Source organism: Asparagus officinalis, chromosome 1, assembly GCF_001876935.1.
Source record: "Asparagus officinalis chromosome 1, Aspof.V1, whole genome shotgun sequence".
NCBI lineage: Eukaryota > Viridiplantae > Streptophyta > Magnoliopsida > Asparagales > Asparagaceae > Asparagus > Asparagus officinalis.
The window spans coordinates 115,597,776-115,621,041 of NC_033794.1; the positions used below are offsets into that span (position 1 = coordinate 115,597,776).

Here is a 23,266-nt window from a genome sequence, read left to right on the forward strand (position 1 = left end):
TCCCTCCCTCCCTCCCTCCCCCTCTCTCTCTCTCTCTCTCTCTCTCTCTCTCTCTCAGAAAACAGATAGGGCCTCAAGTCGAGACTCCAGCTTGCTAGTCATTCTACTTCTATATTATTCGTTTTTGGCAAAGATATGTAAAAAGGATTCCTCTATCAGTGAAAAATATTTTAGAAGGATTTAGTATAATTTCAAAATTTTCCAGGGTGTCTTCTATTGTGATACCCCAATTATTTATCCCACATCGGGCGTTTACAAAGCTATCGATGAGTTTACAAGGTGAGTCATGGGAATGAAGTGCAACAATGGTTGGTCAAGTTGGCAACGGTTTGGTTTGAGCCAAACAACATGTTCCACTCCATATAGGTTCCAAGGCTTACATTATGCCCAAGGCTTGCAGGTCTAGGTTGTGACAAGTAATATCATAGTAGGCAGCCAGTTGAATATGCGGAACCAAATGCAACATCGTGTGAGAGTTGTGAGAGCCACCTCTAGAACTTGTAGGGGTCAGTTTTGCAATCCACATCACTTGGTGTTGATCCCAGGATGAACCATTATCATGCCGCGATGAGAACATCATGTACTTGAAGTGGGTTAATTGTGATACCCCATTTACTTGTCCCATATAGGGAATTTACATAAGTTATAAGGTGAGTCATGAGAACCAAGTGCAACAATAACTAATCATTTTGGCAGTGGTTTGAGTCAGACAACTTGTAGCACTCAGTAGATTCCAGAGCTACATTGCGCCAACGGACTTGCAAGCCTGGGGTGTAACATATAGGATTTACAAGGTTGATGGGGTCTTGCCAAGGTTTTGTGAAAATTCATTCATTTCCTCTAGTTCTTGTCACTGTGCAATAGTCATATCCTGGCGTAGCTCCGCTAACCAGTTTAAAAATAAAGATTTTCATGTCAGTCATTAAAACCATATGTTGCTATCTTTATTCCACTATTGGGAGCAACAATGTCAAATCTATGTTTTTAGGTAATGGGTTCATCAACAGTAATATGTTTAGGTTAATCAACGGGTTCAAGGATACCTAACTTTAGGCTTCTTTATGGGGCCTACACTAGCTCATTCTTAACGGTAGACATTCAACTCTTAGAATTATGACCATCACTTGATTCTTTCCTAATACAGCATCGTTCTCATGGCTAGTATTACCTGATCATGCTTCGAATATATCTCAATGTGTTCTTTTTTAGGCTGAAAGTGGCGTATCAATGCTTGTGGTCCTATCATAACGGGAATGAGTTAGTGTATTTTGATTGAAAGAGTAGGATAAAGTTTGTCTTTCTTAGTAGAAAAGCTTCATTGTACCCCCCCTCCAAAAACCCTCCCCCTACCCCCACCCCCACAATAAATAAATAAAAAAAATAAGAAGTAAGGAAGAAAAACTCTCCATTCTAGTCTAACTCTTGTCCTAGGAAGCATCTTTTCCTTTGATCTAACTTGGATTCTCAAATTTCCGCTGTAACATTCTTGCTTCGGCCACGTTAGTAAAGCTGACTGAACTTCGAAAGATGCACTATCTTGACAAAAAAAAATTAATAAAATAAAATAAAGAAAAAAAGACACTGACAAATATACAGATAAGAACCATAACAGTCGCAGGCTCGTTTGGGTCCTGAACTAACCTATAAACTCACATATCACTCCAATCTAACTTGACCAACGAAGTGAATAGGTTTCAAACTTGCTTCCACAAGATTCTGGCTTGATCCCTGAAATATGACCTGAGGCTTATTGAAATAAATCTGGGAATATCATAGCTAGGCAAGATTGTTACAAATTTTTGTTCACGTATCTTGATAAGCAAGTGTTACTTTTGTGATGTTCTTGTACACAGTCTCGGTATCAACAGTGAACCAACGAATGTATATTTTTCTAACTATTCTTCTGGTAACTTGTGTTTCTAGATGTCAATTTGCAACAGACGTTAGCTGCAGAAATTGCTCTTATATTTACGCATAATTTGTGGAAAATTTTATTACAAAGTTGTAATTGCAACTCTTTTGCAGCCTTTAATAATAGCCGTTGAAGAGAATGGAACTGTCTTGGATGATACCCCTGAAAAACTTGGGATCGAAGCAGTATAAAATCTATATACTTTTTAAAAAAAATTTGTGGTTGAATGTTGTAAAGGAATAAATAAATTTTTTATGTGTATCATAATCTCTTGTTGCAGGTAAAAGTATCCAATTACTGGGAGGCTGTTGGGGTGATAGCTGCTCATAAAGCTGGTGTAGATCCATGGGCACTCAGAAGAGAAGGAATCAATAACATTAGAGGCAGTATAATGTCATCCCCAATTAGTCGTAGAACTTCTGAACCTACAAAATTACATGATGCAATCTATTCTTTATAATTTGATTTTAGTGTATATTTCAAATTTACATATCCATCGATTACTTTTGAAAGGCGTGTATATTTTAAATCTGCAAAGAGGATAGTTAATGTAGAACATTTACGTTTATTTCTATTTAATACAGTGATGCTCTATAGAAACTAGTCACATATTATGAGCATTGGTATAACAATTGCTTGTGATGGGAGATATTATGTTCATTTGTTATCAGTCTTATAAAATTCATAAAATAAATTTATTTAACAATTGTAGTGGCATAATGATATTTGTTACAATGTAAGAATTCTTTGTATAAGCTTTCATATTCTTTCATCTTTCCGCAGCAGTAACATAGATCTCGCTGTCACCTCAGTTAACAAATGAAGAATTCGATTGAACCCCTTCTGATGAAAGATTTTGAACTATCTTTGGGCCTATGTTATTGGGTTAATTTCACAAAACTATCATGAGTATTGGGGGTTTTCACAAGACTACAGTGATTTCTTCTAATAGAAGGAATTATCATGAATTCGCACGTTTGGAACGTATTTTTTTGGGTGTTTTTTGGGTGAAAGCCTGACTAAGTGTCAGGCTTTCACCAAAAAACCCAAAAAAAAGTTCTGTCCAAACGCGCCCAAGTTGAAGAAACATATTATGAACTATTGAAAATTGTGTCAACAGCATTAATTAAAATAAAACGGTGAGGATAATACATAAGATGTATAAAATGCAAATATCAATAACTATTGGGAATGTATGACAGGCGAAATGGGTGATGTGTCGGACATAATTTTTAAGTGAAAAAAAATCTACAATAATATTCTTTAATAAAAAAGTTCATGATATTTTTATTAAGGATAAATTTTCAAAACCAACTTATATAGAAACTTAATTGCAAAAACCGACATATTTCCAAATTAATTACCAAAATTGACCAAGTTTCAGCCAGTTGGCTGAAACTTGGTCAATTTTGGCGAAAAAAATTACAAAACTTCACGGGACTTCAAACCCCGTGAAGTTTAAGCGCGTTGTAACTAACTTGGTTAAGAGGATCAAAACTTCACGGGTGATGTTTTGTAATGTTTTTCGTCAAAATCGATCCAGTTTCAACCAACTGGCTGAAACAAACTGAGACGAGTTTGATAATTAATTTAGAAATAGATCGGTTTTTGTAATTAAGTTTCTAAACAGGTTGGTTTCGAAAATTTGTCCTTTTATTAAACATCTCCAAAGCTCATGATAGTCTTGCGGTCTACCCTGTATTTGTTTATTTTAATTTCATTTTATCTGTAGATATTTGTCTACGGCTGAGGTAAGAAGAGGACGGGATGCCCTACACTATTACATGAATGAATAAGATTTAGCTTTCACCATTCACGGTTTGAGGAAATAGCAGAAGAAAACAAATAACTACTGTATCTCTGTCTGGTTGGTTTCCAATCTCACTCCAACTACCAACAAAAATGGTAACTTTTGGGAATCTGCAGAGGTCTTTATAAACTACTTATTTATTTATCTATTTTCGTTGAGAATTCCACCCAGGAGAGTGTCAAATTTACCTTTGTAAATTATCTATGGAGATGACCATAATTGAGTCTGGAAAAAGACAGATAAATTAATAAAGAAATACATGTTCATCTGAAAATTTCACCTCGGATATCTTACATGGTTATTAAAAAAAAAAAATCTTCTAACAAAGATATAATGCATGCTTGATTATCTGCCCCCAATATTACCTATAACCAAGACACACACATATAGAAATATTTTCAGTCCCTTAATTTTAGATGATTATTTGGATCCTCTTCACTGCCAACAAAACATTACGTTCACGTGATCATTGTCTTTTAAAACGTGAGAATGAGATCGATAATAATATTTCTTGGAGGTTATGAAATTTAGAATCTGTTGACAAGTTGTACGTAGAATGTGGATCACTCCCCATTCTGCCACTAGAGGAAGAAAGTCATCCGTTGAGCAAAATTTTTGTCCTTGACAACATAACATGTGCAAAGATAAGCATAATTTAGCGTTATAGTAGTACATATAGATTAAAGTAACATGGCTTAATCTAGCTTAATCTTAGCCCACTAATATCACAGTTGACTCTATCTTCCTCATTGTGCGGCCCGCAACCAATCCGTACGTGATATCAGTGTAATAGTTATCAATGCAATAAGAATATTGTATCATGTGTTTATTAGTAATGTCAATGTAATCACACGATTGTATTCATATAATCATCAACTTTAAAATCTATATTTTAAACACATGTGAATCTCCATACTTCATGCATAGTTTCACAGATTGAGAGATTCCTCTAAAGAATTTTATATTCGCGTGCAAGACGTGTGAGACATTGTGATAAGGTGTTACAGTTCACGGATAATTTCTCAGTTGACTTAAATCTACTTGACTCAATTAGGACCTCAACCTTCGTGCATTAAGAACGCATGCACGCTCCCATCACATAGCATAGCACTCCTTTTCTTTACATTAGACCGCATTATTTGTGTGTTCTAAGTTATGCCTCGGGCGGTCTCCTCTACCACCTTAATTACTATTATATCATTCTTAACCGCTTCCAATTAAATTCTGTTATGTCTGCTTTTAGTTCTCCTTAACTTTTCTCTTTACTTCATTATTATATCAATTATAATTATCTTATACTTCTAATAATTAGTGCATTTTGTGACCTCTGTTGCACATGTTCAAACGATCTCAACCAATTTTATTTCATTCTATTCTTAATAGGATCAACCTCTTACCTCCACAAATGCGTCTTTTATTTCTCATATCGACTAGTCCATCCATTTTAACCGTCATGTTTTATGCATTGTTCATTAATTGTCCAACAATAGAATCCACGAATCCTTGTTGGTGTTATAATCATCTATAAAGTTTTTCTTTCAATTTCATTGATATTAATTCTACCATTACTGGGGACTCTACAAGTGCTCTTTCATTTTGATTTGATTCGATAAATTATATCATCCTCATCCCCATCATCTTTACGAATAATTGATCCTAATTAACATGGAGATAATTTCCAATTGGTCAATCAAGCGAAGGACCAAAAAAAAAAAAAAAAGAAGAAAAGAAAAAGAAGATGCCTAGCTAGCTCATGCACGTGTCTGTTGGGTTGGTGGTTGGAATAGGATGTACAACTAACTGGCGAGGCTTCTTAATTAATTTGATTGGTAGCTTTTGTTTTCTATGTCTACTTTAAGCAGTTGGGATTTTTGTTCGGCCAACACAGTGTTGGGTTAACCAAACAGCGATTTGATTTGCTCTTTTAGATGGCAAAGATTTGATATTTCCTATCAATTCCCTCTATTTTGTCCTATCTAGATATGTTGCACCTCATGTTAATTCTCTTTTGCAATGTATGGAAATTAATATTTTCTTGGGTATTAAAGGGTATTTCGGGATTCAGTCTTAATTATAGCCGTTGATTGATTAATGGAAGGTTTGTTGGGTCCTTTTGTTTTGATGATGATTAACAAATAATTTACAACTAATGTTGTTTGTCTAGTGTTTGTATGATGATTAACAAATAATTTACAACTAATGTTGTTTGTCTAGTGTTTGTGTTTTGTATTTATTCTAGGCAAACAATATAACAAATAATTTACAACTAATGTTGTTTGTCTAGTGTTTGTGTTTTGTATTTATTCTAGGCAAACAATATGTTGGAGGTTGGATGGAATTGCGCTCGAACGATCACATCCAAATTAAGGAGGTTGGCGGAACATCGGAGGTTGAAAGTGGCGAAGGATCCTGAATGTTTGGCTAGCAGTTTAGACGACGTACGTTAAGAGTGCTTAATTAGATAATTAAGTAGTAATTATTCCTAACTAAGAAAAAAGAAGAGGGGCTTGTAACTGCAACTAACAAACTTTCATGCATCGTATGCAATCAACACATGCATGGTTCTCAAACCACCAGTCTTTCTCTGCCTACAAAGTCAGCACCACCCTTCAATTCATCCCTTGTTCGTTCCTCACGCGCAAAAGATCGACTTCCTCTCTTTATATACAGGATAAATAACGTCTAGATATCTCTCTCCTTATCCTTACGCAAGTTCAAGCACGAGCACCTCCCTCGATGAGGAATCCTCGTTGCAGCAAGAAGGGCGTTTCCAAATGGGCGGCCACGTCGAAAAAAGAGGATCGGAAGCTCATTGGCTTCGCGCAAGCTCAAGGAGAAGGATGCGGGAGGTCATCACTCCCCAGGGCGGAAGGTCCTTCGATCTTTCTCATACGACTCACTAACTGTGCTGCATTTTGCATATATATTTCATGGCCGAATACGTTCTATATATATAGTTTGGGAGCACAAATAACCGATCTATTTATAGGGGAAGTGTTTAATTAATAACCGATCTATTTACGTCCACTCATCAATATAAAAATATGGATACAATCAAAGGATCTAGTTAATTCTTTTATATTGTTCTACATGTTCATAAGCTTTTATTATAAACAAACAAACAAACAAAAAATCATATATTTGGTCAATTCCATAACACAGACGCAGAACCCTTCGTGCATATATACTTCAACATGTGCACATATAAGTACATATGAATTGGTCATTTTTCTTTAAACTTCATTATTTAGGGCGACTCCGACGCAGAAAGAGTGGTGAGGTCGGCCGGACAAGAGACTTCTCAGAGGATGAAGAAGACCTCATCGTCAAACTCCATGCCCTGCTCGGCAATAGGTGGTCTCTGATAGCCGGTAGGCTGCCTGGACGAACAGATAACGAGATCAAGAGCTACTGGAACTCACATATCAAGGGAAAGCTCGAGAGCATGGGAATCGACCCAAACAACCACACGGTGAATCAAAACGCAATGAGAACCTGTTACATGAAGAACGAGAACGAGAGAGAAGTTGAGGATGATGTTGTGTCGGACGCATCGAGTTATGTGGAGGAGGTGCCCGAATTGAATCTCGATCTCACTGTGGCATTGCCTTGTGAAGGTTTAGAGAAGCGTGAGCATGAGGAGATGAACTCAACTACGCTTGTTTTGTTTAGATGAATTTGAAGTTCGTATATCTATGAGTCATGCAGCATGTTTGACAAATAATTAATCACATCAGTGGATTAAAGATAACCAAGGTAATTAAGAGCATATGACTCTTTGTTTTTGGGTCGTTTGTAAGTCTAATTTCTTCAGCTAAGAACGTGATACGGAGCCCCATTAAGCTTTGAATTGTCTTAAAGTATTCTTACCAAGATCGCTACTATATATGCTAGTATCCCTTGTTGGAAACTAAACTTGCAGTTTGTGTCTGTGTCTAAACAGCACATTAATCCTTCTATTAATGGTCCCGTTTGGCAAAAGGTTAAAGTCCTAAAAACTACACGAGGACATGTAATTAAAAAGATAGTATATATCAACAGAGAAAAAGCCTAAGAAGGAGCAACTAAGGCTCTAAATTTTCTACTTTCTTTTGTTTTTCATGTTTTTCTGTTTAGACTAAAATGTTTGTCACATTTTTAATCAAGTAGAATGATTAATGTATTTAGCCCATTCGATAATCTGAAGGACTAAATTATTAATCCGTTAAATAAGTTTTATTTTAGCCATTGTGATCAGTTTTAGTATTTGGGAATAACAATGATTTTGACTATTTTCTTTATAATTAGAAGGGTTAACTCTTAATCCTTCTAAATAGTAGTATTAGTAAACCCCTTATTTTGAGGTGTTAACTCATTTTAATCATTCTAGAGGGTTAACTCACATTTTTATGTTTGACAAATTATGGAGGGTTAACTCACATTACTAGAAAATGGTGTATTGGCTACGGAAATTCAGCGACGGAAATTTCCGTCGCTATAACATGACATATAGCGACGGAAATTCCGTCGCTATATGTCCGTAGGAATAAATACATTTGCCGACGGAAAATCTTGTTTTAGCGATTGAAATATTCCGTCGCTAAAACATTACCGACAATAATATATTCCGTCAATAAAAATCTTTTTAGCGACGGAAATTCCGTCGCTAAAAATCTTTTTACTGACGGTAAATTCCGTCGCTAAATATTTTGGTGGGAAAAAAATTTCGGGCGCGGGCGCCCAAAATTTTTGGGCAGCCCGCGCCCGAATTGACCGAGAGAGGCTAATTAGCCTAGGCGTCAAAAAATGCTAATAGATATCCAAACATAGAAAAGATCACTCAAAGAATCACAAGAGTTAATCGCACACTGTTTTAGAAAAATCAAGACAGTATTTACTGTCTCGCCAGCGAGACAGTGTTCACTGTCTCGCCAGCGAGACAGCTTTGAAATGGTCAAAAATCACTTGATAAACGCCACACACAGGTCCATTAACTGCCAAGGAATGTGGAAAACATCGTGTGCGAAAATCACGTGAATAACTGCCAAAATAACGGAGTTTGAAACGTGGGATAGCAGTTACATAAAAAACTGCCAGGAAGTTGCCTTTTCCGAGATAGTATTTATTGTCTCGCGGGCCGAGACAGCAAACACTGTCTCGGCCGCCGAGACAGTAAACACTATCTCGCAGCCTTAACTTATTTACATGATTGTATTTTCAGTTAAAGTATCCCAGAGGCTATAAATACCCCCCTAGGGTCATTACTGACGAGGATCGAGCCTCTCAGCACCCGTCCCCCCCCCCTTTCTCATTCCCCGCTCTCTTCTCTCCCAGAGCCCGCCGCCCCCCTCCCGCGCCGCCCCCCCTCTTCAGACCCCCTCCATTTCCTCAGTTCTCTTCTCAACAACCCGCCGCCGCCGGTTCGGTTGGAGTCCGCCGTCGTCCTTTCTCTTCCCCCTCTCTCAAGGTACCCCCCCCTCCCCTCCCCTCAATCTCTCTTATCTCTCCCCCTCAATCTCTCTCCCCGAAATCTCTCCGCCCCTCTCTTGCGCGACGCCAGCGGCCGTCGGCCGCCGGCGTCGCGCCAACAAGAGAGCCGGGCGAGAGAATTCGGGGGAGAGAGAAAGAGAGATGAGGAATTTTATAATTAGTGTTTAATTTTTGTAATTATAGTTTAATTTTGCAAAACAAAAAATTATGAAAAAAAACCAACCCTATATAAAAAATGTTCATCTTGATAAATTATAATATAAAAATTAAATTAGTACTGTAGGCGTCAAAAAATGCTGAAGATATCCAAATACAGCTCAATAGGAATCATCCCAAAAGGCAAAAGAACACAAGTATAGACTGTCTCACAGGCGAGACAGTCTTTACTGTCTCACTGGCGAGACAGTCTTTACTGTCTCGCCCGCCCGCGCAGACAGACTTTTACATGTCTCGCCCAGGCGAGACAGTTTCACTGTTCGCCCTTCCGCGAGACAGTTTTCACACTGTCTCTCGCGTCGTGTTCGCCTGCGAGACAGTATTTACTGTCTCGCCGGTGCGAGACAGAATTTACTGTCTCGCATACGATGAACAGTTATCATGGTTCAAGAAACTGTTTTGCAACGCTCGACACGTGTGGCCACTAACTGTTCAAGAACGTGGAAACGTCGTGGGCGAGAATCACTGATAATGCCAGAATAACGGGAATTTAAAACGTGGAGGCAGCGTTACAATGAGAAACTACATTTTCCGAGACCAGTATTTACTGTCTTCACTGGCGCCATACAGCAAAATTTACTGTCTCGCTGGCGCGAGACAGCAAACACTATCTCGGCAGCGAGACAGCAAAACAATGCTCCGCCCGCCGAGACAGCAAATGCTTGTCTCGTGAGCACTGTTCATCCAGAGGTTATAAATACCCCCGAAGCCATTTTCACAAGCGGCCAGCAGAGATCAAGGCTGATCATTTTGAGCACTTCAGAGCAATCCAGACGAGCAGAGAGAGGGCAGAGGTGCTGATCTTACGGCCAATCCTTGATAATCAGGCTTGACTTGATTTCAAGAGAAACGACTATCTACATCGATAAGATATCGTTTCAATTTCTCACTTCGATAAACGAAGTCAGAATCATAAACCCTCACGGTTCAATCAGAATCTGTGATTTGTGGTCACGAGTCAAAGCGCTCCCGGCAACAGCGCAAAGATCCCACGAAAGCAGCTGATCCAAACAACGATCCTGCGTTTATTTTCTCAAGAGTTGTAATTTTCTTTTTGTTGTTAAAAGAGTCTTATAAAAGGCTTTTTCTTTGAATTTATTGTAATCGACCGAAGATATAATGAATTCGACAACAAAAACCAACTTTTGGCGAAACAAACTGGCGACCACAGGGGAGCCAAGGTCTCGCTGCGAGACCGTCGTGTCGCAGCCGATCAGATTCCAGTTGAATCCATGGTCGAATACGAATTCGACCAGACCAAGTTGAGGAATATCTTCTATCATCCTCTTCAAGATCTTCATTATCTCGCAAGTACGAGAGGATCTCACAATTGAGGAAGATTACATGCCAAAAGAAGCACAAAATGAAGACTCTCGCTTGATTGTTGCTGAGAATTTTCTATTTCGCAACACCTCTGCTCACAATGGCTCTTTATCTAATTGAAGAGTCATCGAATCAAAGCCCGCCGACATTGACGAAAAGAGCTCGCGTCAGAGACAGCGTCAACGCCACGCTTCGTCAATTGGCTAAGGCATTGGAACAAATCGACTGGCGGTTCGTATATCACGCGACCTAGAGTGCGAGGAGGCTCGAGTGGTTCAGTTGTCTCAACGACCATCACTCATATCTCTGCTAAGTTAGTGATGGAGAGGATGGACTACAGTCAAAAGGGCTCGTTCAAACCTCAAAGAACGTATACAAAAACGTCAGTGCAAACGCTGTTCATGCACTGTGCTACTCTTACAACAAAGACGAGAAAGGAGGGAGGAAACGGTGACAAAGAAACCACCGAAACCCCGCCAAGTTTGGATTCCAAAATCTGGACTTATGCAAAGTCAGCATTCGAGCCCGTTAAGACCCTATACCCGCAAATGGGTGGTTTTAGACGTCGCGACCCCAACATAACTTGGTCGCTCAAAGACAAAATATAATTGTCCTGAGAATGCCAACAAGGTTTTACACCCCCAGAAAAGGACGCATTCAAATGATATCGTCATACCTGGAGGTCATGCCAACAGACGATACGATTTTTTGGAAATCATACCGATAAATCGTATTATCAATGGAGTAGTGAATAATTTTCGAAAGAGAGTTCTATTCGAGAAATAAACCCTCGGTGTTCCTGTGCGCGACTCTGTTAAAGCAGCATTATCAGGATGTGATTGTTTAAACGAGAAGCATCCCACGAAGAGTCTCTGTATCGTCGAAGCCTAAGCCGAGACATTTCGAGGAAGAAAATCAGCTGCTCAAGATGATGAATTCCAAGTCACCATCAACGTGGCTGATAAAAAAAGTCTAAACGCGATTCGAGTGAACATCAAATCCCGACTTTCTCCGAAAGGGAAAAGTCAATCCAAGAATTGCTCAAAGGATGTCTCGACTCCAATTAGGAGCATCAGACCAGAGACTATAGAGAATGCAAGAAGGAATGTCCTCGCGAGGATGAATTCTCGACATTTATTCTGCAATCGCTTCTGATGATACAAGGTCTAGCACGGGACAAATCAGAGAAGTATTCACAATACACTGCTGATCAGTTCACTCAAATACTTCAGGAAGCTCTAGCCAAACAACGTGAAGAAATTAGAGACTGAGTGAAACAGAAATGAAGTTGGCATCCAACAAATAGAGAACGTTAACTCAACAGCCTCAACCTCCTGAGTCCAATCAGCGATTTGAATCCAGTCACCACACTCGGAATGTTGTAGATGACAGTGATCCAGAGGTGGATGAAGTCATTATGGCTGATACACCTCCCAATGGCAATAACGCTGGGGGTGGTTTAACGGATCCTCCCAATAACGATATTGGGGGGTGGTCAATAGCACCTCTCACTGGGTGATCAATTATCTTTACGCACATCATTCAGAAAGAATGAAGACGATTGACTGGGAAAATGCAAAAACTTGAAGACAAAATCAATGCTTTGATGAGGCTCAAGAAGTAAGAGACGGGTATTAATGTCCTTATCCAGGGAATGGGATTCAATACCATACCCGACCAAATTCAATCTGATTAACTTCACACCGTTTGAAGGGAAGAGTTCCCCGATTCAGTACTTGATTTATTTCAAGTCTCATTTGGCATGATCTCTGGAAATGATGCTTAATGGTTCGTCATTCGTCTGCACCCTTCATGTCCCGCCTTCGATGTACGACGTCTCAAGCTAGGGAGCATCAAATGCTGGGGATGACATTGCGAAAATTTGTTCCTCAACAATTTCTTCGATGATGACACTGAATGTCAATCGGAACACTTCTGGATGAGTAAGCAAAAAGACGGAGATCATGTCGCACAATTTTGTCAAACGCTTCCATGACAAGGCAATTAGTTCGCAAAGATCCTGTACAGAAGATTCATCTTGCCAAAATTGCACAATAATCTCTCATCGATGTCCTGGAAGTCCTGGGGTTGAGCGTCCACAACTTGGAAGAGTTAAAATTTCGTGGCGAACAGCTGAACACTTTCTAAAAGAAAGAAAGTTGAGAGAGTCCAACAAATGACATCTGCCATCATTGGAACGCCAACTTTCGATCCGAAGTTTCAAAAAGAATATTCATTCGAAGAGATGAAGCTCCAGCCATTATGGAATACCTCCTCGCTAATGACAAATCGAGCTCACCTATTCAAATCAGAGGTCAACAAATACGACCCAACTATTATGGTCACAGAAGGATTCCTCCCCACCGAAATCGACTTACTCCTTCAATCCTGATCCCGGCGTCAAACGCGAAAGAAGTCGAGTAAAGACGACCAAATAAACTCCATCGGATACACGATTTAAACTGTTTCCCTAACTCCATTGGGTACACGAGTTACTAAACTGTTTCCCCCTCACTCCGAAAAGTATCACGAGTATAAACTGTCTCCTCGATACTCCAAAAGGTATATGAGTCTAAACTATTTCCTTTCCTTAACGGGAAGGTTCCTGGAGAATCCATATTCTTAAGGATAACCCGACATATGACTGAGGTTAACGTACTCCTCGTATAACCCAGTTTTTACAAGAAAAGCTGGGGGTCGATAATTCATGTAATGCGGAAGTTCCTGGAAGAATGTAAATATAATATACTTAGGGATAACCCGATTATTTATGGACAGAATATAAATACTAAGTCCTATTATGATTTTCGAACACTCTTTTGCTGAGATGAGATCATCACTTCGTTTAGAGTCAATCTTCCCTACAAAACCCAATGGTCAAACCTTTAAACAGTTAGGACCGAAGCCAAAATCCCCTCTCGATTCGTTTCCATGAACGAGACGGTCCACAAATTGAACGATCAAACCTTTAAACAGTTAGGATCGTTATCAAATTCCCATTTGGTCAAACTTAAACAGTTAGCGACAAAGCTAAAATCCCCTCTCGATTCGTTCCATGAACGAGAGGTCCCAAATTGAACGATCAAACCTTTAAACAGTTAGGATCGTTTCAAATTCCCATTTGGTCAACCTTTAAACAGTTAGGACCAAGCTAAAAATCCTCTCTTCGATTCGTTCCATGAACTAGAGGTCCACAAATTGAACATCAAACCTTTAAACAGTTAGGATCGTCTCAAATTCCATTTTGTCAACCTTTAAACAGTTAGGACAAAGCTAAAATCCCTCTCGATTCATCCCATGAACGAGAGGTCCACAAATTGGATGATCAAACCTTTAAACAGTTAGGATCATCTCAGAACTCCCACTTGGTCAAACCTTACTACAGTTAGGACCAAAACCAAAATCCTCTTCGATTCCTTCCATGAACGAGAGGTCCAGCTTCGATTTGTGCAATCAAACTATAAAAGTTAAGATTGCTTCCAATCTCAATTGATCAAACCTTATTCAGATTCTCTGAATAGAAATCCCAATTTAAATTCCTTTGTACCAGGAGATAGAATATAAAATTCTTCCTCTCCGATTCGCCGGTTCATCTTCTCACAACAAACAGAGACCAGGAGATAGAATATAAAATTCTTCCTCTCCATCATCGGTTTATCTCTACAACAAACAAGAGACCAGGAGATAGAATATAAAATTCTTCCTCTCCGATTCTGGGTTCATCTCTACAACAAAAAAGAGACCTGATTACTCCAATAGGTACACGAGTCTAAACTGTTTCCTATCATCAACAGGAAGTTTCTGGAGAATATTACTCAGAATATTCTTAAGAATAAACCTGAATACTCCAATAGTACACGAGTCTAAAAACTGTTCCCTAATCTCAACAGGAAGTTTCTGGGAGAATATCACTCAGAATATTCTTAAGAATAACCTGAATACTCCAACTAGGTACACGAGTCTAAACTGTTTTCCTACCCTCAACAGGAAGTTTCTGAGAATATCATTTAAAATATTCTTAAGAATAACCTGACTACCCCCAAACGGGTATATGCAGTATCAACTTGATGACAAGAGCTGATTTCACAAGTACAAGTTCCAGCTTTAATTCAAGATCTCGACAACGGTCAAGCGATAAACGCGACGCCGGAAGAATCTTGCTATTCTACAAAGTACTGAATAGATTGAGAGACAAGAGGTCAAGAGTTGAAGCCATCTACGGGTTCCTCTATATAATCTACTCAACCAAGCATTGAAGGATCGTAAGCCAAGACTTATTTATTCCAAAGTATCCCAGAACTCCTCTATAAAGAATGAGTCTGGAATACTTTGAGGGGGTATCTGTAGGCGTCAAAAAATGCTGAAAGATATCAATACAGCTCAAGAGTGAAATCACTCAAAAAGGCAAAAGAAACACAAGTATAGACTGTCTCACAGGCGAGACAGTCTTTACTGTCTCACCTGGCGAGACAGTCTTTACTGTCTCGGCGGCGAGACAGACTTTTAATGTCTCGCCCCGCGCGAGACAGTTTTCACTGTCTCGCCCTGCGAGACAGTATTTACTGTCTCGCCGTACTGAGACAGAATTTACTTCTCGCACACGAGACAGTTATCAGTGGTTCAAGAACTGTTTGCAACGTCGACACGTGGCCAATAACTGTTCAAAAACTGGGGAAACGTCGTGGGCGAGAATCACGTTGATAACTGCCAGAATAACGCGAATTTAAAACGTGGGAGAGCGGTTACATTGTAGAAACTTACATTTTCGAGACCAATTTACTGCTCTCGCTGCGGCGAGACAGCAAAATTTACTGTCTCGCTGGGTCGAGGACAGCCAAATTTACGTTGTCTCGTCGGGCGAGACAGCAAAACTGTCTCGCCAGCCGAGACAAGCAAACACTGTCTCGCCACGCCCGAGAAGCCAAGCGCTGTTCGTGCAGCCACTGCTTCATCCACGAGGTTATAAATACCCCGAAGGCCATTTTCACAGAGGCCGTCGCAGCCGATCAAGATTCCAGTTGAATCCATGGTCGAATACGAATTCGACCAAACCAAGTTTGAGGAATATTTCTCATCATCCTCTTCAAGATCTTCAGTATCTCGCAAGTACAAGAGGATCTCACAATTGAGGAAGAGTTACATGCCAAAGAAGGCACAAAATGAAGACTCTCGCTTGATTGTTGCTGAGAATTTCATTCGCAACACCTCTGCTCACAATGGCTCTTATCTAATTGAAGAGTCATCGAATCAAAGCCCGCCGACATTGACGAAAAGAGCTCGTCAGAGACAGCGTCAACGCCACGCTCGTCAATTGGCTAAGGCATTGGAACAAATCGACGGGGTTCGTTATCACGCGGACCTAGAGTCGAGGAGGCATCGAGTGGTTCAGTTGTCTCAACGACCAATCACTCATATCTCTGCTAAGTTAGTGATGGAGGAATGGACTACAGTCAAAAGGGCTCGTTCAAACCTCAAAGAACGTATACAAAAACGTCGTGCAAACGCTGTTCATGCACGTGCTCTCTTACAACAAAGACGAGAAAGGAGGAAGGAAACGGTGACCAAAGAACCACCGAAACCCCGCCAAGTTTGGATTCCAAAATCTGGACTTTTACCTTTATCAAGGAGAAAATTAGCACTGCACCTATCTTAGCGTTTCCGGATTTCGACAAGCTCTTTGAGCTTGAATGTGACGCGTGTGGTGTCGGTATTGGAGCAGTTCTCTCTCAAGAGAAGCGTCCTATTGCATTCTTGAGTGAGAAGTTAAATGGAGCTCGACAGAAGTAGAGTACTTACGAGTAGGAATTGTACCCTGTTTTTCGTTCTTTGAAGACTTGGGAGAGTTACCTCATTGCTAACGACTTCGTGATTTACTCCAATCATCAGTCTCTTCAACACTTCAAGAATCAGAAGTATATCAACAAAATGCATGAACGTTGGGCTTCATACTTTGAACAGTTCAATTTCACTTTGCGACATAAGTCAGGAGTCGACAATAAGGTGCTCGATGCTTTGAGTTGGTGGGTATCTTTATTAAGCATATTGCAAGGTGAAGTTGTTGCTTTTAACAGTTTGAAAGAGTTTTATGTTGATGATGAAGACTTTTAGGAGGTTTGGGCAAAGTGTTTGACAAGACAACCCACAGGAGACTTTATTATTATGGACGGATTTCTGTTTAAAGAAAATCAGCTTTGTATTTCAAGGACATCATTGAGGGAAAAGATAGTTCGAGACTTACATGGTGGAGGGCTTGGTGGACAATTTGGGCGAGACAAGACTATTTTGAGTCTTGAGGAGAGATACTATTGGCCGAGTTTGAGAAAGGATGTGGCGACACTTGTGAGGAGTTGTCAAGTGTGCCAAGTTGCAAATGGGCAAGTGCAGAATACTGGTTTGTGTACTCCTCTACCTGTGCCTAAGGATATATAGGAAGATTTGAGTATGGACTTTGTGTTTGGACTTCCCCGAACACAAAGAGACATGGATTCAGTCTATGTGGTAGTGGATCGATTTTCTAAGATGGCTCACTTCATTCCATGCCGCAAGACTTCGGATGCACCATATGTTGCACGACTGTTCTTTTAAGAAGTGGTTCGACTACATGGTGTTCCTAGTTCGATTGTCTCGGATAGGGATACCAGGTTCTTGGCGACTTTTTGGACTACTTTATAGCGATGATTTGACACTTCATTGAAGTATTCTAGCACTGCACACCCTCAAACGGATGGACAAACAAAAGTGGTCAATCGGACTTTGGGAAACTTGATTCGATGTATATGTGGAGAGAAACCAAAGTTGTGGGATCAAGCTATACCTCAAGCTGAATTCGCCTACAACATGATTGTTCATAGTTTCACAGGTATGTCTCCTTTTTCCACTGTTTATAGGAAGACACCTCGACATCTTCAAGATTTGTTGAAGTTGCTGACAAGTAGCAAGTTCAGCGAGGCAGCAAGTTCAATGGTCGAGAATGCTTTCAACGTTCAGGAGGAAGTGCATACAAAGCTCGAGAAGGCTAATGCAAAGTTCAAGACGCGAGCAGACAAGAAGAGGCGACTCAATGTGTTTAATGAAGGAGACATGGTGATGGTTTACTTGCGGAAAGAACGGATGCCGGCTGGAACTTATAGCAAGCTTAAGGCGAAACGATATGACACGTTCAAGATTCTCAAGAAGATCAATGATAATGCATATGTAGTGGATCTTCCAGAAGGAATGACTATGTCGGCGACATTTAACGTGGCGGATATGTCTAATTATCATCATTCAATCAAGTTGTATTCGAGTGATGCGAACTCAAAGACGAGTTCTTTCAAAGAAGGAGGGACTGATACAGGAGATCAAGTGTTGGACGAGACGAGAAGAAAAGCAACTGAGACGACATCAGCGGACGACGACTCGACATAGTCGAGGCGACAAGATGAGATGACACACCCCTGTCGACAGTCGAGACGACACACCCCAGACGACACGAAGGGCGGTGTTAGTCAACACATGTCAGTCGACACGAAAAGCGTTACTACTCGACACGCCTCGTGTTGACTTGGAGACAGATTAGGAAAGTTTCATATTTTTGGTTATTTCTTTTTAAATTCGGACTTTTTTATTAGAACAATTTTTCACTTCAGCCCCATTTCAATTTTTTTTATTGAAATCAACCTCTTTTTTTATTTACCAAAACCGACCCGATTTCTTGATTACCTTCTTAATCACCTTCCTAAACAGTCGGGGTTGCCAACCCCGACTATTTAGGATATTAATTTTTAGGGTTTAAGGCTTCTAAGTAGGGTTTAACACCCTCCTAAATAGTCGAGGTTGACAACTCCGACTGTTTAGGAAGGTGATTAAGCTGCTAATCAAGAAATCGGGTTGGTTTTGGTAAATAAAAAAAATGGTCGATTTCAATAAAAATAAAATAAAATGGGCCTGAAGTGAAAAATTGTTCTTTTTATTAGGGTTAGGATAGAGTTAGTTGGCTATAAATATTAGTTCCTTTTGTAAATCGAGAATCAACTTTTCAATTATTGAATCAAGAGAAATTTCTCCATTGTTTTCTTCCCTAAACTTGGGAAAATTAGGGTTTGTGGATTCAAGCTTGTTATCTACATGTTATTGTCAGGGTACGTCAGCATCGGAACGATATCCGATCGGTCTCCCTGTTTCTACGTCTGCGTCATTTGTTCAAGTCATTCAAATCAAAGTAAATTCCTCTTGGTGACTTCCTCTTCTAATTTTATTCTGTTTGTGTATGAGTTTGTGAGAGTGCCCACCACCTTCCAACATCCCTCGTTGAGTCATTGCATGCAGCATCTATCATGAACGCTGGGGGATTTTGCACACAACTAATGTAACCTTCCTTTGTTAAAGAAAACTATCACGAACCTTTTTCAATGAATTAACGTCTGATGATATTTAGGATAAATTATTATTTTGCGATTGTGTACTAATTACTTTTATCAAAAGACTGTTTTTTTGGTCATGCTTGACTGATATCGGTAAGGATAGAACTTTTATCTAAGACGTTAATGCTATTAGCAACAATTTCCAATTGCTCTTGATATTTTTCAGAATTTTGGAAGTTCATGATAGTTTTCTTAGATAAGAACTTTTTTTTAGTTTATACAAAATCCCAAAAGTTCACGGTACAAATATAAACATTTTTTTATCAAAGAAAACCACCATGGACTTTTTGTCCATTGAATTTGAGTGTCAAGCAACAGTTAGCATAAGTTTTCATGTTTTAGATAAAAAAAAAATTCCATGTGAACTTACTACTTTAACCGAGACGGTGTTTTCCAGATATGATTGATAGATACTAAGAAACATAGATATTTTATACAAGATGCGAACGTTGATAGCAACAATATCCAATAGTTCACGTTCTTTTACGCAATTGTGTAAATTCCTGATAGTTTTCTCTAATAAAAACTTTATAATTGCACAAAACCCCCAAAAGCCCATGGTAGTTTACGAGAATTACCCTCCCTTATGTGATATTCCCCTCTTTCTGATGTCATACCTTTTCCGTGCCTCTTCGTAGCAAACCAACTCCCAAACAGAACTCACAACGTTTTGACATTTCCCTCCTTTTCCCAACCCCATCATGAAAAATTTGTGATCATCCTCCACCGAAACAATTCAAGTGCAACCTCACTCCAAAGTCAAACCAAACACAATCTATTTATCCTTTATATTAAAGGACAAGCTACCCCATGGAGACAATCACCCAAACAAGTTGATACACAGTAAGCTCAGACAAAATGCCAGAATACTGCGTAACCGGAGGGACTGGATTCATAGCCTCCTACCTGATCAGAGAACTTCTATCTAGAGGCCACATTGTTCGCGCAACCGTTAGAGATCCAGGTAAAAAGGATCGAAATTTCTTACTGTCTCGTCAAAATATCCGATTCTCGCTAACGCGACATTGAATTAGATGACGAGAAGAGGGTTGGTTACCTATGGAGCTTCGATGGCGCAAAGGAGAGGCTGAAGTTGGTGAAGGCTGATTTGATGGAGGATGGGAGCTTCAACGAGGCTGTGGATGGCGTCGACGGTGTTTTTCATACTGCATGCCCTGTCTTTGTTCCTCAGGATAACATTCAGGTGAGAAGTACGATCGCATTTTAAGGATACACAGCACGGCTACTTGTTTGGGTTTTACACACAGATATTGTGGGAAGAACCAGATTTCTTTCTTTGTTAGTCAAGAAAACCTAAAACTTCAATCTTAACCCGTTTCAGAGGGCTCCATCCACGTATCCAACTCCGCCTTACCCTCGGTTTACAATAGAAGACTTACATAGAGAAACCAAGCAAACTAACTTCCCGACTGGGAAACACGCTCCTAATCATCATGCTAGAACTCAACCTCCTAATCACGATACAACTCTGATCTTATCAAACTACATGACAATTATATACTAAGAATCAAATACACACAACCCAATAGATATTTGCCTAAGACTGCCTGCCGGATGATTCGCGTCTACTAACAAATGAAGGGGGGATCGAGTTAAAACTCAGAAAGGCCCCTGTGGTTTGCGCTGTAAATCTATTAAGCCCTTAGACTATTATTTGGATCTATTAAGCCCCTATGCTTTTTATTTTGAATCTATTTAGCCCCTATGGTGTTTCTTCATAACTAAAAAAGGGTATTTTTGTCTTATTGAATCTACTTTTTAGTTATGGAGAAACACCATAGGGGCTAAATAGATTCAAAATAAAAAACATAGAGGCTTAATAGATCCAAATAATAGTCTTGGGGCTTAATAGATTTACGGCGCAAACCATAGGGGCCTTTCTGAGTTTGAACTCGGGGGGATCGCTTGAAAATTTATATAAAGAACCGATGGAGTCGAAATAAAAGTTTGGACAAACACCTATTATTCCTCAACATACTAATCTATATCGAATGAACACACATTTGATGTAGGAGACGATGATCAAGCCAGCAATCAAAGGCACAGTGAACCTGCTCAATTCCTGTGCCAAAGCAAGATCGGTAAAAAGAGTGGTTCTCACATCTTCCTGCTCTGCTGTAAGATACCACAAGGACGCTGCTGCAATCTCCCCTCTCAATGAGTCTCACTGGAGCGATGTAGAGTACTGCAAGAAATACGATGTACGCTCCTTTACCTTCAGTATTTCTTCATTCTCTGCAGTGCTCATGATTCATTTTTTTAATGGCAGCTGTGGTATGCTTATGCCAAGACGCTGGCAGAGAAAGAGGCATGGAATCAGGCAAAGGTTCAGAACATCGATCTTGTCGTTGTAAATCCTTCATTTGTTGTTGGACCTCTGATCACACCACAACCTACAAGCACTCTGCACATGGTCCTCTCCGTTGTGAAAGGTTCACAAGAATTTTTGGGTAAATTTCACCAAACCCCCTGAACTTCATAAATTAGAGAAATCCCTCCGAATTTACAAATTGTGCAAGAACCTGCAAACTACTGGAAACTGTCATAAATGGCGTTGATGCGAAGGGTGAAAGATCTAAAACCCTTATAGGTATTTATCAGTTCTAACCCGAAAAACTCTCTCAGCAGAAGTAAAGAGTGCATAAGAGCAAAAATGTCGAAAGCGTATCACGTACAAAACGGAAGGCAGCTTAGGCTTACTACCATCAGTCATTGTATTCTATCGAAACAAGTGCAGGGGATTTCTCTAATTTATAAAGTTCAGGGGTTTTGCGCCTAAAATTTGTTTCATTTTTGTTTTGTGTTGTTTTTTAATTTACCCAAATTATCCACCATCTGTTCAAAATGAAAAATGAAGGCTCTGATTGCATTTGGATGGTGCAGGACATTTCCCTGCATATCCCAACATAACTATAGGGTTCGCTCACATCGATGATGTGGTTTGTGCACACATGATAGCCATGGAAAACAGCAGGGGCTCAGGGAGGCTCATATGTTCGAGCACTGTTGCTCATTGGTCAGAGATTGTCGCGATGCTCAAGTCAAAATATCCATATTTGCCGTTGCCAGATAAGTAAGCATCCAATCCTCCAATCCTTTTATCTACTACTTTATTTCATGAACGAGAAGATCTTTTACAACTAGTCCCAGTTTAACTGATGTATAGATTACAAATGCGAATAGACCCACTGTACTATCATCCAATTGCATATTGACCTAAACTATTAAATGTTGATCCTAATTTTACACTTAAATCCAAAGCTTTCTCTGATTCCTTCTAATATGGAACTAATACTCACCCATGAACCACCCCCAACTCTAACATAGAAAACTAAGAATATTTAAAATCAAAACTTAATGAAGCTTCTACATTCATTCTCATACAAATGTCCTAAATGCTAACCTAGTATAGTTCTTGGGACTATAAAAATGTGTCTGAAACCCAAATTTCAAATAAAACCAGGTGTAGTGAGATGCAAGGAGATAGCAACCCACATAGCATGGACACCACAAAGCTCAAGGAGCTAGGGCTTCGCTCTTTCAAAACTATTCCTCAGATGTTTGATGACTGCATTAAGAGTTTTCAAGAGAAGGGATTTCTGTGAAGCAGCTGATGCCGACCAAGGACGGTAAAAATTGTTACGAAGGTCAATAAGGTCTTAATTGACTGAGTAGTTTCCTTTGTTTTCAGTGAAAGAGAATATGTTTTCTTAATGACTCAACAATTGCAGAACAACAAGGTAATAAGTAACAGTGTCTTGAATTAGTATAAAAGCGTCCTTCGATCTGGGGAAGTTTGATATCCATTGATTACTATTTTGGCAACCAAACAGTGGTACTGCAAATCAGACGTCAAACACAGATATAATCGAGACAAACTCTATTAGCGTTTAAAAAATATTATAAAACCAGCAAGAAACCTACTTAATGGACTAAAATGATATTCGAGGAATTTTGGAAAAATATGTGACTAGTGACAAAAAATATCATGTCACCACCAAACATTGTGCAAAAAAGTTTCTGCTCTAAACTGGGGTACAGTGAAAGATCTGCCTTGTTATTTTAAAGAAAAGGCAACAGAGTGGGTATCCTATAGATTCGCAACTTTTGTAC

General features: G+C 39.5%; 3 protein-coding genes across 5 annotated transcripts in view; all 3 read left to right on the top strand.

Moving 5' to 3' along the window:
* The window catches only part of LOC109829125 (uncharacterized lipoprotein syc1174_c-like), an 18,892-nt gene extending 16,371 nt beyond the window's left edge, over window positions 1–2,521 (top strand). Inside the window, exons 7-8 of the mRNA XM_020396230.1 lie at window positions 2,026–2,097; window positions 2,193–2,521. Coding sequence (XP_020251819.1) covers window positions 2,026–2,097; window positions 2,193–2,372 — 252 coding nt within the window. The 3' untranslated portion in view covers window positions 2,373–2,521. The remainder of the gene's footprint in view (window positions 1–2,025; window positions 2,098–2,192) is intronic.
* LOC109843977 (myb-related protein 308-like) lies at window positions 6,431–7,549 on the top strand. The gene is made up of 2 exons (XM_020412983.1): window positions 6,431–6,594; window positions 6,974–7,549. Exons 1-2 carry the CDS (start codon window positions 6,459–6,461, stop codon window positions 7,396–7,398), a joined length of 561 nt encoding a protein of 186 aa, XP_020268572.1. The 5' UTR covers window positions 6,431–6,458; the 3' UTR covers window positions 7,399–7,549.
* On the top strand, window positions 19,937–22,959 carry LOC109829126 (tetraketide alpha-pyrone reductase 2-like). 3 transcript variants are annotated; one of them, XM_020396231.1, is made up of 6 exons: window positions 19,937–20,096; window positions 20,167–20,336; window positions 21,166–21,354; window positions 21,423–21,603; window positions 22,037–22,226; window positions 22,617–22,959. In XM_020396231.1, the coding sequence occupies exons 1-6, from the start codon at window positions 19,991–19,993 to the stop codon at window positions 22,756–22,758; spliced, it is 978 nt and encodes a 325-aa protein (XP_020251820.1). In that variant the 5' UTR covers window positions 19,937–19,990; the 3' UTR covers window positions 22,759–22,959. The 3 variants fall into 3 exon arrangements, with proteins under 3 accessions (XP_020251820.1, XP_020251822.1, XP_020251821.1); XM_020396233.1 differs by having other exon boundaries at window positions 22,070–22,226; XM_020396232.1 differs by having other exon boundaries at window positions 21,423–21,585.